The 13,442-nt window shown below is 34.1% G+C and overlaps 1 protein-coding gene across 1 annotated transcript in view; it reads left to right on the top strand.

Annotated features, from left to right (window-relative positions):
• The window catches only part of LOC132732590 (uncharacterized), a gene marked incomplete at its 5' end in the record, with an annotated part of 46,050 nt that extends 32,831 nt beyond the window's left edge, over positions 1 to 13,219 (top strand). The window contains 4 exon segments of the mRNA XM_060719068.1: positions 1,284 to 1,389; positions 1,913 to 2,152; positions 8,264 to 8,494; positions 9,844 to 13,219. Of these exon segments, the coding sequence (XP_060575051.1) occupies positions 1,284 to 1,389; positions 1,913 to 2,152; positions 8,264 to 8,494; positions 9,844 to 11,274 (2,008 nt within the window).
• Between the last annotated feature and the right edge of the window lie 223 nt (positions 13,220 to 13,442).

Below are 13,442 nucleotides of genomic sequence, written 5' to 3'. Positions count from 1 at the left end.
AAAGAATCATGCAGCTTGGGTAAAAAATTTAATGTGGCCTCCATACTGACTTTAACCTTGAAAAAGAAAAATTGTGGCAATTTCTAGCAATGTTTCTCAAGTGAGCAACCCAGGCCCATCATGGCCTTCTTGTTTGTGATAGGGGATCACTTGAAAGCTTAAAACATTAATTCAGGATAGTAAGTTAAAGCCACTGTCAAATGCCCTCTCTTACTTAAAATATGATTGATTTATGGCCCTTTGTAAACAGAAATTTATTAACAAAAGTTTTGCATGCTATATCAATCTCCAAAACCACTGAAAGTATTAATTCACTTGAAACTTAATTCATGCCTTCGGAATTATAACTGAAGGTCACTTGACCTTCTTGTTTTTTATTTTTAAATAAACATAGACAAATATCTCAAATAATGTCACTCTTTTATCATCTTCATTAAGTGATATTCAATTTACTGAGCTTTGACATTGATTTTCAATACCACAACTTGATTTAGTGAACCTCTCAACATTTTAATTGTAAAATCCATGTTTACTTTTCATTTGTTCAGTAGAATAATGTCTACCTGTTTATTATTTGATCTTTTATAACAACAGTCAATTACCATACACCATGAAGTGAAAAACATTTTTTTAAACTATTATACTTCATGGCATTTTACTTATTCCTTATTATGTATGAAGGCTCAAATCTCTTATTTAGAAAAATAGATAAATATTGGTTTAAGAATATTTTAGCCATGGATTTTGAAATACTTCTATCTTTAAAAGAAATACAGTGACTAACATTTGTTGAAAAAATTAAAATTTGCAGATGTTAAACCTTTATATAACTGATTGACAAAAGTGTATGTTTTTTAAACTGAAATAATTTTAACAAATGTTTATAGCAAGATTATTTGGCTAGTGTGTAAAATTGGGTAAGAAGTATCGCTCAATGATATTTCATAAAAAAATATTAATGACAAAATAATGTGAGTTTACAGTACAATGATAATTATTTACTTCATTTCAACCTCTTATGATTTATCAATAGTCTTGTATTTATCACATTATGCATAACAACCGTTACTGGGGGAAGTGGAATTTGGCAATTTAAATTTTCAAAACAGATTCATTGCATTGGAAAACCTTTGTTTCTATTGTTTGTATCTAAATAGGGAATGTTAATGCATTAAGTTCTTATTGATCGTGAATTTTGAAATGAAAGGATCGTGAATAGTGCATGAGCCTAACTCTACTTGTATTACGTTAGAAGTCAACATATTTTTTTTGACGTATTGCAGTCGTATCCTCACCGTGTCGACTGCTGACGAGTTCTACACGCTGATGGGAGACATCACCCAGGAGATGTTAGAAGGAAATATTCTCGATGCAGATTCTATGATCAAGGTAATACTTCTTGTATGTTACTGCTATAGTGATGCTTTAATTGATTTTTATCTTGTCTTTTCTTTTCTCACATTCTGTTTTCAGAGGGGAGTTGGGGAGGGGGATAGTCAAACTTCCTTTATTGTGCCTTTGAGAGGGAAGTGTGCAACATTGCTGAAATCTTCTCATCTTGTGTTTTTGTTTATTTTTTCCATATTGGTAGTTTAGGACATGAGGTCATATTTATTATAACAGAAAGTTAGATTTATTTGTATTTAAAGTTTTGAAGCAAGCTTCATTTATGCTGTTCCTGATGAATGTTGTATGCACAATTACAGCTTGATTCTTTTAAGAAATTAACATCTATGTATGGGTGTTATATATTATGAAAAAGAGTGACCCAATAGTTATTTATAGTCTATTATTATGATATGTTTACCATTTTAACGTTTATATTATAATTAAATGCAGATTAAATATCTTTGTTTTGTTAGAAGGCAGTATAATATGTGCATGTTCTTTAATTTAAATTGAATTTTTTCAGAGTATCTATTGTATTGCCCCGTTCCCACTACCGCAGTTGACAGAATTACGTGAAAAATATACATACAATATACGACCTTTCACACCTGCCTCAAAGAAGGCTTCATGGCCCGAGGGAACTGTGTTGCCTAGCGATGAGGACGACCTTGAAGATGAAGATTTAGAGAATATCACATGTTTTACAGGATTTATACCAACTAACGTTTCATCTAGTGTCAAACACGCTAAAGGTAAATATTATATATTTATATACTGAATAGGGGCCTTTATAGGTTGCTGAATGTAGATGATATGTATTTCTGTGCTAAGACTTGATGGCTTAAAAACCATTTGCCACACTTTCTTGGGATTTATATTGTCATCTAGGCTATGTAAAAGATAGGTTATGAATCTATATTGTTCAACTTATATGTTTACACTGGGGATAAGAAAAAGGAAAACTTAATTTGTTCCTTTAACAAGCAATGATCTTAAATAAAGAGTGTAAAATATCTTTACTTTATTTACCATAATGTTTTTGAACAGATGAGCATAGCACCTAACCTGCTGTAAAAGGAATTTACCCTGTTTTGAATTTGGAACAGTTCATTTAAAGAGATTTTGAATTCATAATACAGAATTTGAGCTACACCCCGTAGAGAGCCTGATCAAACTTTAGGGTCAATTTGGGGCTCAAATTCAACCCTTGTCCAAACAAATTCAACCCTTGTCCAAAAAGTATATATTTTCCCCCTTTTGCTGATATATCTTCAAGGAATTTATATTCATAAAGATTCATTTTATCAAAAACATAAGGACATTTCTTTGTAGTTTGAATATGATAATGGTTAACAAGTTATCATAAAATAGATTGTTTTCTCGGGTTATAAATGTTCCCCATTTTTCCCCGCGGCAAAACAAAACTCCCCTCTCCATTGACCCTGTCACTATTCACCTAGAAGTAAGAAATTGAAAGATTGCAAATTCTTTGATGTTTTATTTAATTTTGTTTAAATGTTGTATTCAAGTGTCATATGCAGTTTATGAATATGAGCCGCGTCATGACAAAACCAACATAGTGCGTTTGCGACCAGCATGGATCCAGACCAGCCTGCCCATTCGAGCAGTCTAATCAGGATCCATGCTGTTCGCTTACAAACTCTATTTCAAGTAGAGAAACTGGTAGTGAACAGCATGGATCCTGATCAGGCTGGTCTGGATCCATGCTGGTCGCAAACGCACTATGTTGGTTTTGTCATGACGCGGCTCATATGATAAATGGTTCGGCTACATTTGTGTACCCTCTTTTATTATGGATGAAAGACATGTTTTTACCATTTAGGCTACGAAAATGCTATTTATAGAATTTTCAAAACATATGAAAAAAAACCCATCAGTTTTTAGCATTGTAATAAGATGTATTTGAAAAAATAATATTTTGCAAGGATTCATTTTGCAAGTATGAAAGAATCAGACATATTTAGCCTTGAAGGCATGAATTAATAATGAAGTTATGATTTTAAGGATTGATAACCTTGGGCTTGTCTCTCTCATTCTGAGAACTTCTGCAATTATAAAAGCCTCAATTCCGTAGGGACCGTATGTGTTTTAGACATCATATTACAGAAACAGAGATTAGCTTTAATAATGTAGAGGGAAAATAGTGAGAATGTTTGAAATTTTATTTCACTAATGTATTATATTGTGGTTTTAGTTGTGGTTGAATAAGTTTTCTGTTGGTTAATTAATTTAAAAGCCTGTAAAAGAGTTAAGGAATTGGTTTTGGTTTTCCTACTTTAACTATTAAAATGAAATCCTACTTATTGATAAGATCTTAAATGTAAGAGTCATATTTAAGGGCTCTTTCTGTGATGGATTTTGTTAAAATTTTCAACTGCTAAATTTGTGCAGTGTCATACCAGTCATGCCACAAGTCTAGCTATAGTCAGAACAGTTGTGCCACAAGTCTAGCTAGAACCAGGCCAGAGGTGTCACAAATCTAGTTAGTTGCAGAATAGCCATGTGACAAGTCTACAAAAAGCCATTCCAGTCATGCCACAAGTCTAGCTATAGCCAGAACAGTTGTGCCACAAGTCTAGCTAGAACCAAGCCAGAGGTGTCACAAATCTAGTTAGTTGCAGGAATAGCCATGTGACAAGTCCTACAAAGAGCCATTCCAGTCATGCCACAAGTCTAGCTACAGTCAGGCCAGCACTGCCTACAAGTCTACCTAGAGATAGGCCAGCAGTGCTAGAAGTCTAGCTAGAGATAGGGCAGCAGTGCTACAAGTCTAGCTAGAGATAGGGCAGCCATGCTACAAATGAAGCTACAGTCAGGCCAGCACTGCTACAAGTCTACCTAGAGATAGGCCAGCCATGCTACAAGTCTAGCTAGAGATAGCACAGCACTGCTACAAGTAAGGCTAGAGATAGGCCAGCAGAACTACAAGTCTAGCTAGAGATAGGCCAGCCATGCTACAAGTCTAGCTAGAGATAGGCCAGTCATGCTACAAGTCTAGCTAGAGATAGGCCAGCACTGCTACAAGTCTAGCTAGAGATAGGCCAGTCATGCTACAAGTCTAGCTAGAGATAGGCCAGTCATGCTACAAGTCCAGCTAGAGATAGGCCAGTCATGTTACAAGTCTAGCTAGAGATAGGCCAGCACTGCTACTAATCTAGCTAGAGATAGGCCAGTCATGTTACTAGTCTAGCTAGAGATAGGCCAGTCATGCTACAAGTCTAGCTAGATATAGGCCTGTCATGCTACAAGTCTAGCTAGAGATAGGCCAGCACTGCTACTAATCTAGCTAGAGATAGGCCAGTCATGTTACAAGTCTAGCTAGAGATAGGCCAGTCATGTTACAAGTCTAGCTAGAGATAGGCCAATCATGCTACTAGTCTAGCTAGAGATAGGCCAATTATGTTACAAGTCTAGCTAGAGATAGGCCAGTCATGCTACTAGTCTAGCTAGAGATAGGCCAATCATGCTAAAAGTCTAGCTAGAGATAGGCCTGTCATGCTTCTAGTCTAGCTAGAGATAGGCCAATCATGCTACAAGTCTAGCTAGAGATAGGCCTGTCATGTTACAAGTGTAGCTAGAGATAGGCCTGTCATTCTTCTAGTCTAGTTAGAGATAGGCCAGTCATGCTAGAAGTCTAGCTAGAGATAGGCCAGCACTGCTACTAATCTAGCTAGAGATAGGCCAGTCATGTTACAAGTCTAGCTAGAGATAGGCCAGTCAAGTTACAAGTCCAGCTAGAGATAGGCCTGTCATGCTACAAGTCTAGCTAGAGATAGGCCTGTCATGCTTCTAGTCTAGCTAGAGATAGGCCAGTCATGTTACAAGTCCAGCTAGAGATAGGCCAGCACTGCTTCAAGTCTAGCTAGAGATAGGCCAGTCATGCTACAAGTCCAGCTAGAGATAGGGCAGCAGTGCTACAAGTCTAGCTAGAGATAGGCCTGTCATGCTACAAGTCTAGCTAGAGAAAGGCCTGTCATGCTTCTAGTCTAGCTAGAGATAGGCCATTCATGTTACAAGTCCAGCTAGAGATAGGCCAGCACTGCTTCAAGTCTAGCTAGAGATAGGCAAGTCATGCTACAAGTCCAGCTAGAGATAGGGCAGCAGTGCTTCAAGTCTAGCTAGAGATAGGGCTGCAGTGCTAAAAGTCTAGCTAGAGATAAGGCTGCAGTGCTACAAGTCTAGCTAGAGATAGCACAGCACTGCGTCAAGTCTAGCTAGAGATTAGGCCAGTCATGCTACAAGTCCAGCTAGAGACAGGCCTGTCATGCTACAAGTCTACCTAGAGATAGGCCAAGTCATGCTACAAGTCCAGCTAGAGATAGGCCTGTCATGCTACAAGTCTAGCTAGAGATAGGCCAGTCATGTTACAAGTCTAGCTAGAGATAAGCCAGCCATGATACAAGTCTAGCTAGAGATAGGGCTGCAGTGCTACAAGTCTAGCTAGAGATAGCACAGCACTGCTTCAAGTCTAGCTAGAGATAGGCCTGTCATGCTACAAGTGTAGCTAGAGATAGGCCAGTCATGCTACAAGTCTAGCTAGAGATAGGCCAGCCATGATATATATGTGATCAAAAGTATCCATCCGATTGGTTAAAACTATTTTATTATGATAGTGATGTTAGATAATAAAAATAACAAATGCCAGTTTCTTTCTAGCATGATTAATGGATCCTCTTAATACAGGGGTATGTTTTTGTCACATCTGTTTCATTGTTGACAAACATTCGTTGAAATGGATATCAAACTTAGTATATCATATTCTAAGCAGTTCTCATTAACATTTTTACAACAAGATGCTGGTTATTTTTGAATCATCAATTTCTAGTTGATTAATATGGGAATATAAAGGTTATGTTTATCAGTTCTGACCATCCTTATGTTATTGATTTTAAAAAATTAGATTTCTAACCACCTTGTTTACAACTAGCTTTCCCTGAATATAAAATTTACATTTTGCTGATGATCTAGTGCCGATTAGTGTTATTTAAAAGAAAATTTTTTAAGCTAAAAGACTTTAAATTTTTTTATTTTTTAATTGCCGGTTTGAAAAGTGATCCGTAACAGGGAGTTTTACTGATAAGCTCCTGGGTTCCCGGAGCATATGGGATGGGCAGCCCACGGTTTCCGTCAAAAACATTCCCGTACTGGAGAGAAAAAGCAACCGATATAAATGACTTTAAAAACGTACACAAAGCTGCGTCAGAACAGAAACCAACTCTATTTTTATTACTTGTAAATTTTTTGCAGCATACCTTTTTTTGCATATTAGACAGGTTTTATGTGGGTTTTTTTCAAATATGGAAATTTTTTTGGGGGGTGGGGGCCCGATTGGTCATTGCTCCAAAAAAGGTCATTTTGGGGGCTTTTATGAATAAAAGCTTTTAAAGCTCATTTACCCTTTAAAAGAAGTTGCAAAAAATTTTTACATTACTGGAAAAAAAAAGTAAAAGATGACATGACTTATTTCCATGTCAAATTAGTTTCTGAAAAAATATGTGACATGAGTTTGCAGTCCAGATTGGAAAGTCTGTCAGGGGTACCTGCCCATGTTCGGTAATTTAGAAAGCCTCATTACCACCCAAAGGGCAGGTACCCTCGGGACGTATAATCTGGTCTGAACTGCAATGTATATTTTATCTAATATAACATTATTGCAATATGCTAACAATCTAGATAAACGATGTGAACATAATATTTTATTTTGATTTAAGTTTTGGCATTTAATGCCATATATCTGTTTATTTCGCAGATTTTCAAAATTTGGGATTTAATGTGCTTATATTTAAGTGTCCCCTTTATCCCGAAATATTAGGACTCTATTTTACAAAAACAAAACCATTAACCATTTTAAAAAGCATAATAAACCGCGTCACGACAAAACCCAAGGGTTTTGCACCAACCCCCGGTCCGACACCTGCGCATCCCGGAGTTTCAGTTTCCATGCTGTTCTTTAGTTTCTTACTTTAATAAGATTGGTAAGGAAAGCATGGGGGTCCCCATCAGATCGCGGGCGCAGGCTGGGCTGGATCCATGTGGCAAAACGCACTATGTTGGTTTTGTCATGACGCGGCTCAATTATGTAAGACATTGTTTGGTCATTAAGCGCACTCCCATTAATAATCTCTTGTTGACAGGCTGTCATGGGAGCAAACACAGGTTTATACATAGCTCTTGTTTAATTCACAGATCTTGTTTAATTGAATAACCCTTTCAGACATCTGTCTTTAAAGTTGACCCTGAACTTCTGGTTTTAGCTATCTGTCAATATTTAGATTGAATATTTGTTAGACAACATGCCAAACAAATAACATAAACACCTTAATGCATACCCTTTTTTTTAAGGCAACAGCTTGGAGGATGAAAAATTATATATTTATTTTTCCTATTTACATAAGTACGTAAACAAACAATTCTGAAATTCTACACCTTATGCATTATTGAAAAGCGAAATATGTTGTTTCAACAATATTGTACATAGTTGTATTATATACTTACAAATGAAATATTGAGAATTATTGTTGAAATAAAAGCATATTTTCATTTTCCATGTTTTTGCAGCGAACAATATTTTCCTTTTTTCCACTGGGGTCTTGCAGGACTATTTTTTTTCTTTATCCGGCCAATACACAAAAATTAAAGAAGAAGTCTTAAGAATTGTAAGTTCAAAAAAAGAGAAAGTATATAATAAACAGAAAATTCAAGTTTTTCCTATAGAATCTAATACAGGATTAATTTTTATCTTTGTGGTATGAAAATAAATATTTCATGAATGGCAGTAAATGAAAATAAATCCTGTATTTATAGAAAAAAAAACTTGAATATCATATATGTATTGAGGAAAATATATTTTAAGTATTTGACTATTACAGCTGCAACAGCCAGACAACAGGCCATGAAATCAAAGCCAATGGTACCAAAGATAGAAACACCTACAGCAATGAATCATCTATTCCTTAACAAACAAAACATCAAGGGACGTAACCGGTTTATAGCCGAGGGACCAAGGATAGCAAATATGTACCCTGTGTTCGAACCTCAGGCATTGAATAAATTGGCCAAGAAGAGTAAAAATAAAGATGGACAGGTAAAAACATTTATATGGCCCCTGGTGTAAATGAAATTTATGTTGGCAATGTTCAGGGTCTCTGTGTTGAAAGTTTTCAAAAGCAGTACAATGAATGTACTTTAATTATTTTAAAAAAATCATTATAGATAGTATAACTAGAATTTATTTAAAATTAAAAAGAATAATTCAAAAGCTAAGATAAGATTTTAAAAGTGAACTATTTTGTGTACATTGAATATTTTATCTTCAAAGGCCCACATAAAGTTAGATGTATAGATAATAATAATTTATCAGTGTAAGTCAAACTCATGTACTTTGTAGAGCAATGGAAAGTGGAAATAGCCAACTTTATCTGATATATTGTTTAAACCAATCAGAATATAATAGATATATATCTTTAAAATAAATTGTTTATGCTTTTGTTTATCTTAAAGCCTACAAGTTAAAGAACAGTCGTATTAATATGTCTGCATGTAGTGGGCGGGGTAATCACAGTACACTGTAATAGTACTTATTCATGTATTCAATAATAATATTGATAATGATGTAACATCTGTCTGTCCATGATTCATAATCATACATACTTACTACAGGTGGGATTAATCAATCAGAAAAATGTGTAGGAGATTGCTAGTGTTATTTCTCTTGTACAAATGTTTATCTTCATCTTTCTCCTCTCATGCAGTGCATGATCAATTCTTCTAATGGCTTTTAAATAGATTTACCATGTCATGTATTTGTATACATGTCTGATAATGAATCATATAAAGTCATGAACGATATAAGGATAAGATTTATGGACATATTGTTTCCAGTTTTATTTTAATAATGACTTATATTGGTTAATTTTATATTTTAATCTTCATGGGTCTTAATTTGTCTTTATTCACGTTGCTTTACATTATGTTTGGCCTCTCCAGCCCAACAGGATACCTTGAACTGCGTTATCTTTTATGATGTGATTATTTTATTCCCTGTGGCTGGGTAGTTTAGGTTGTTTACTTCAAACCACTTTCCCTTCACCTCTATGGGTTTGAATCCCCCTGGAGGAAACTATCTTGTTAGCTTATAGAAAGTCAGTGGTTCTTCTTAGGTATCTGCTTGTGTCTGAAATAATGTAAAGAGGGGCACCTGTGGTCTTCCTCCACCAGTTTAGCTGGAAAGTAGCCATATGACCATTAAGGTTCAAGCTTAATTACAGAAATAAAGAAATGTATGTTACTTTAATCATGCTAAGACATGCCATTTGCCTTTTCTTCCTCTAACTGCATCAAGAAAAATATGAAAGCTGTCATTGTTATGTAAGATCCAACATGTATGATAAATACATTAACATGAAAGAAAATAAAATTCTTTTGATATTTCAGTTGATGAATGAAAGACCAAAGTGGAATCCAAAAGCTAAAGCAGATAAAACTATTGAACAAAAAGCTTCAAAGAGCCATAGTCAGTCACAGGTGGTAAAAGAAACACCAGAAAACCTAAACAACTCTAATTCTGTAGATGGTACTGGAGATATGCTTAAAGCTGTGGTTAACAATATGTCTAAATGTGATGAAATAAATGGTGCTGAATGTTCTGGTGATGGAAGAGAAGAGAAAAATTCTGGCAGATGTGTTCAAAAAGTTCTTCAACACAACGATTCTGGGCTTGGATATTCAGTGAGCTCACCATTGTTTTCAGGTTCTTCTTCAGAAAGTTCACCACAACATTCAAACTCTTCTGATACTAAAACAAAGTCTAATTTAGGTGTTGAAGTTTCATCAGGTTTGGTAAAAAAGGGTAAAACCATTGAAGTAGATAGTTCTGACATTGTAGATTCCAGTCTGTCAGACAATTATGATAATCATATTAGTGATTTGACTAATCTGGTTAAGGAAATATGTGATGCTCAATTAAATGATTGGCCTAGCAAAGAACAGGACTTGGATGGTGTGTTAAAGGGTAAAGTGAAAGAACACATAGGGGAAAAGGATATTGATGAATGTGAAAGTGGAATAAGTGTTGCCTCTCTTGAAAGTAAGGATGATAGCAAATGTGATAAAAGTAGTGCAGACATTGCTGAAAGGGTAAATTTTAATAGTAACAAACAGGAAGTATCAACTGTTGAAGGGTTTGGTGATAGTGAACACAATAAAGCATTGGAAAGTGTAGAAAGAGGTAACACTGGTGCTAGTGGAGATAATAGAAACATTGGAGAGGACTATGCAGATGTCAGTGTTGAAAAGGGTAGTGCTGATGTAAATATACATCATGAAACAGACATAGTTGTAAATTCTAAAGAAGATGTAAAGTCATATGACAGTGATTGCATGAGAGAGCAAGATGATGAACATTCTTTGACTCAAACTGGAATTAAAAGTGAGAAAGAATTAGGCAATGAAGGGCCAGATCTGACTCTTGGTATATCAACTAAATCTTCACAAATATGCACTGGGGATGTTAATTCTCCACATAGAACTGCTGGTAAATCAGACAGTTGTACTTCTACAGCTTCGTCTCATTCAGTTGATGATACTGAAACATTTCCTGAAGTGTTCAGTCCAAGCACCTCATCTGGTCAGGCCTCCTTCCAACAGTATTATATTAACAAGAGAAATTTGAGCTCAGAATCAGTCAAAGGGATAGACTCTCAAGTGAAGAAAACACAAATGCCTAAGAAAGTATTTAATCCATTTCCAGTCAAACATATGAATCAAAATCGAGCAAGAACTGGTATTAAACTTGGACTTTACACGCCATCAACTCTTCAAGAATATGAGAGAAATCTGAAGGGGCAGCCATTGTGGGGAAAGTAATGATGTAAAGTTGTAAGACTGTGTTAAAGAACAAAGTGTTTTGGAATGATTTGAATACATAAAGTATTAATGTGAAGAACTTCAGGATGATGTGAATTGATTGTTATGTAAACTGCTTGCCAGCCAAAAGTAGAATATAGAATCAGGAAAAGCTCATAAAAAGTGGTAACAGTTAACTATATTTTCACTATTCTATGTAAGTTGATATACAAGAACTTTTTTTTTATTGTTCGAGTATGAAACATCTTGAAACCATAGTGTACAAAGCCCAATGTTTATATGCATGTGAAAATTACTTACTGGTTAATATAGTTAACGTTGTTTGGGTAGGGAATGGGATAACGACAGGTTTTGGTGTTTTTGGTTTATTAACTCAAAGTAATTTAGAAATATTTTGCCATATTCAAGAATCTCATGATGATTGTTTACAGTAAATTGTTGCATTTATGTTATATAGGTTATTTATATTTACTTTCTTTTGTTTTTCCCCAAAATTATTCATGTAAATATCTTATAAAGGAAACATTGATTTAGAACAATATCTGCTCATATCAATTTGTTCTTCTGGTATGCTGTCTCCATGCTTTTACAATAATAAGCAAATGTCTGCCATAATCAACACAAAAAGTCACTGTACCAATAATTGAAGTTCGAAACATTCTAGACATCTGAAATTTTTACATATGCCATTTTGCTTCATAGACCAATTATAGATTTGTTTACAGTTTATTTTAAGACATCTTGTCTTTGACAGTAATTTTTACAACAGTATGGTCTAGGATAAATTTGTTTTAAGATAGTACAGCTGGCAGTATTGTCATGGCAACCAACAGCTCATTGGTACATTAACTTATACATTAACTGTAACAATGTTTCACTGAACTTACAATTACTCATATGTACTTTCTACATATAAATTAGTTATTTAATTTTCCATATATAAAGATTTAGGTTGAAGGTTTAGTTGTTTTTCTTTGCTCTGAGTTTTTTTCTTTATTTATTTCTTTGTTATTTTTTATTATTTTGTTTAATTTTTAGTGCAATAGCCATTCTGCTCATTAAATTTGCTGAAATCCATTATTTTTGGTTGTTATCTCAATATTTACAATTCTATATATATCAGTTTCTTTCTTTGTTTCTAGATTTTGATTTTGTTATATGTAATACATTTGTATTACTGTTAAAGAACTTTGTTGATTTTTTGTTGTTTTTGCTAAAAAAATTTAAAGGCATTGATTGATTATGGATTATATAATGTTGTTATTGAATTATTCTGTATGTGAACAATATGTTTTATCTCATGAGAAACTGAATTTTTTTTGTGATTTAGGACATAGCCCAATTGTGCTAGTGTAATATTACACTTTTCTAGCCTTATACGATTTGTAATGCTGAATCTTTGAAAAAAGAAAAGGAACAACAGGGTTGCAGTTGACTTTTGCATAAATTGCACTGATTTTCATTTTATAGTGTTGCATTATCTCAAGATTAAACTTGACATCTGGTATATAAATTGTCATATTAAACACACGTTTTTTTTCTCATGACAAAAGTTTGGATACTTGGAAATTTAAATGTCTGTCTTGTTTTAATGTACATTGTATTTATCCATGATGCTATTTATGATAATGTCCCAATATTTTTAGTTTGTCAACTGTTCAGTTATGATTTTATTTCATCTTCAATAATTATTTGTATGATATCAAAACAATTAAAATTTAATATAATTGTGTATTTATAGGTCACATAGCATGAAAAATGAACTTATTCTGCATGAATAATGATCTTTTCTTTGTACATAAAGAAAATTTTTCAATCTGATACGAGCAGTCAAACTAGACTTTACAATGTTATCTGTTTAGTGGTGTATGTTAAATTGTACAAAAACTGAAACCAGGCTAAGTATAAAAGTTATGTGATGGTGAACTACATGTAGCATATACAGTATATTCTAACACGACCTGAATTTTTTTCCTATTGAACATAGAAGAACCGAAAGTGTGTGTTATTATGCAATAAAATCACTGTTTGACATTCTATATTTAGACATGTGACGTAATCATTATACACATGACGTAACCACTAAAAATGTGACGCGCTGACAATTATTAAAGTACGGAAACAAATCAGACGCAATTTAGCTAATTATTATGTACGGCAGCATTTAT

The sequence above is a fragment of the Ruditapes philippinarum genome, unplaced genomic scaffold (assembly GCF_026571515.1).
Source record: "Ruditapes philippinarum isolate M1 unplaced genomic scaffold, ASM2657151v2 ctg3791_1_1_1_1, whole genome shotgun sequence".
NCBI classification, from domain to species: domain Eukaryota; kingdom Metazoa; phylum Mollusca; class Bivalvia; order Venerida; family Veneridae; genus Ruditapes; species Ruditapes philippinarum.
This window is presented reverse-complemented; position numbering and strand designations above follow the sequence as displayed.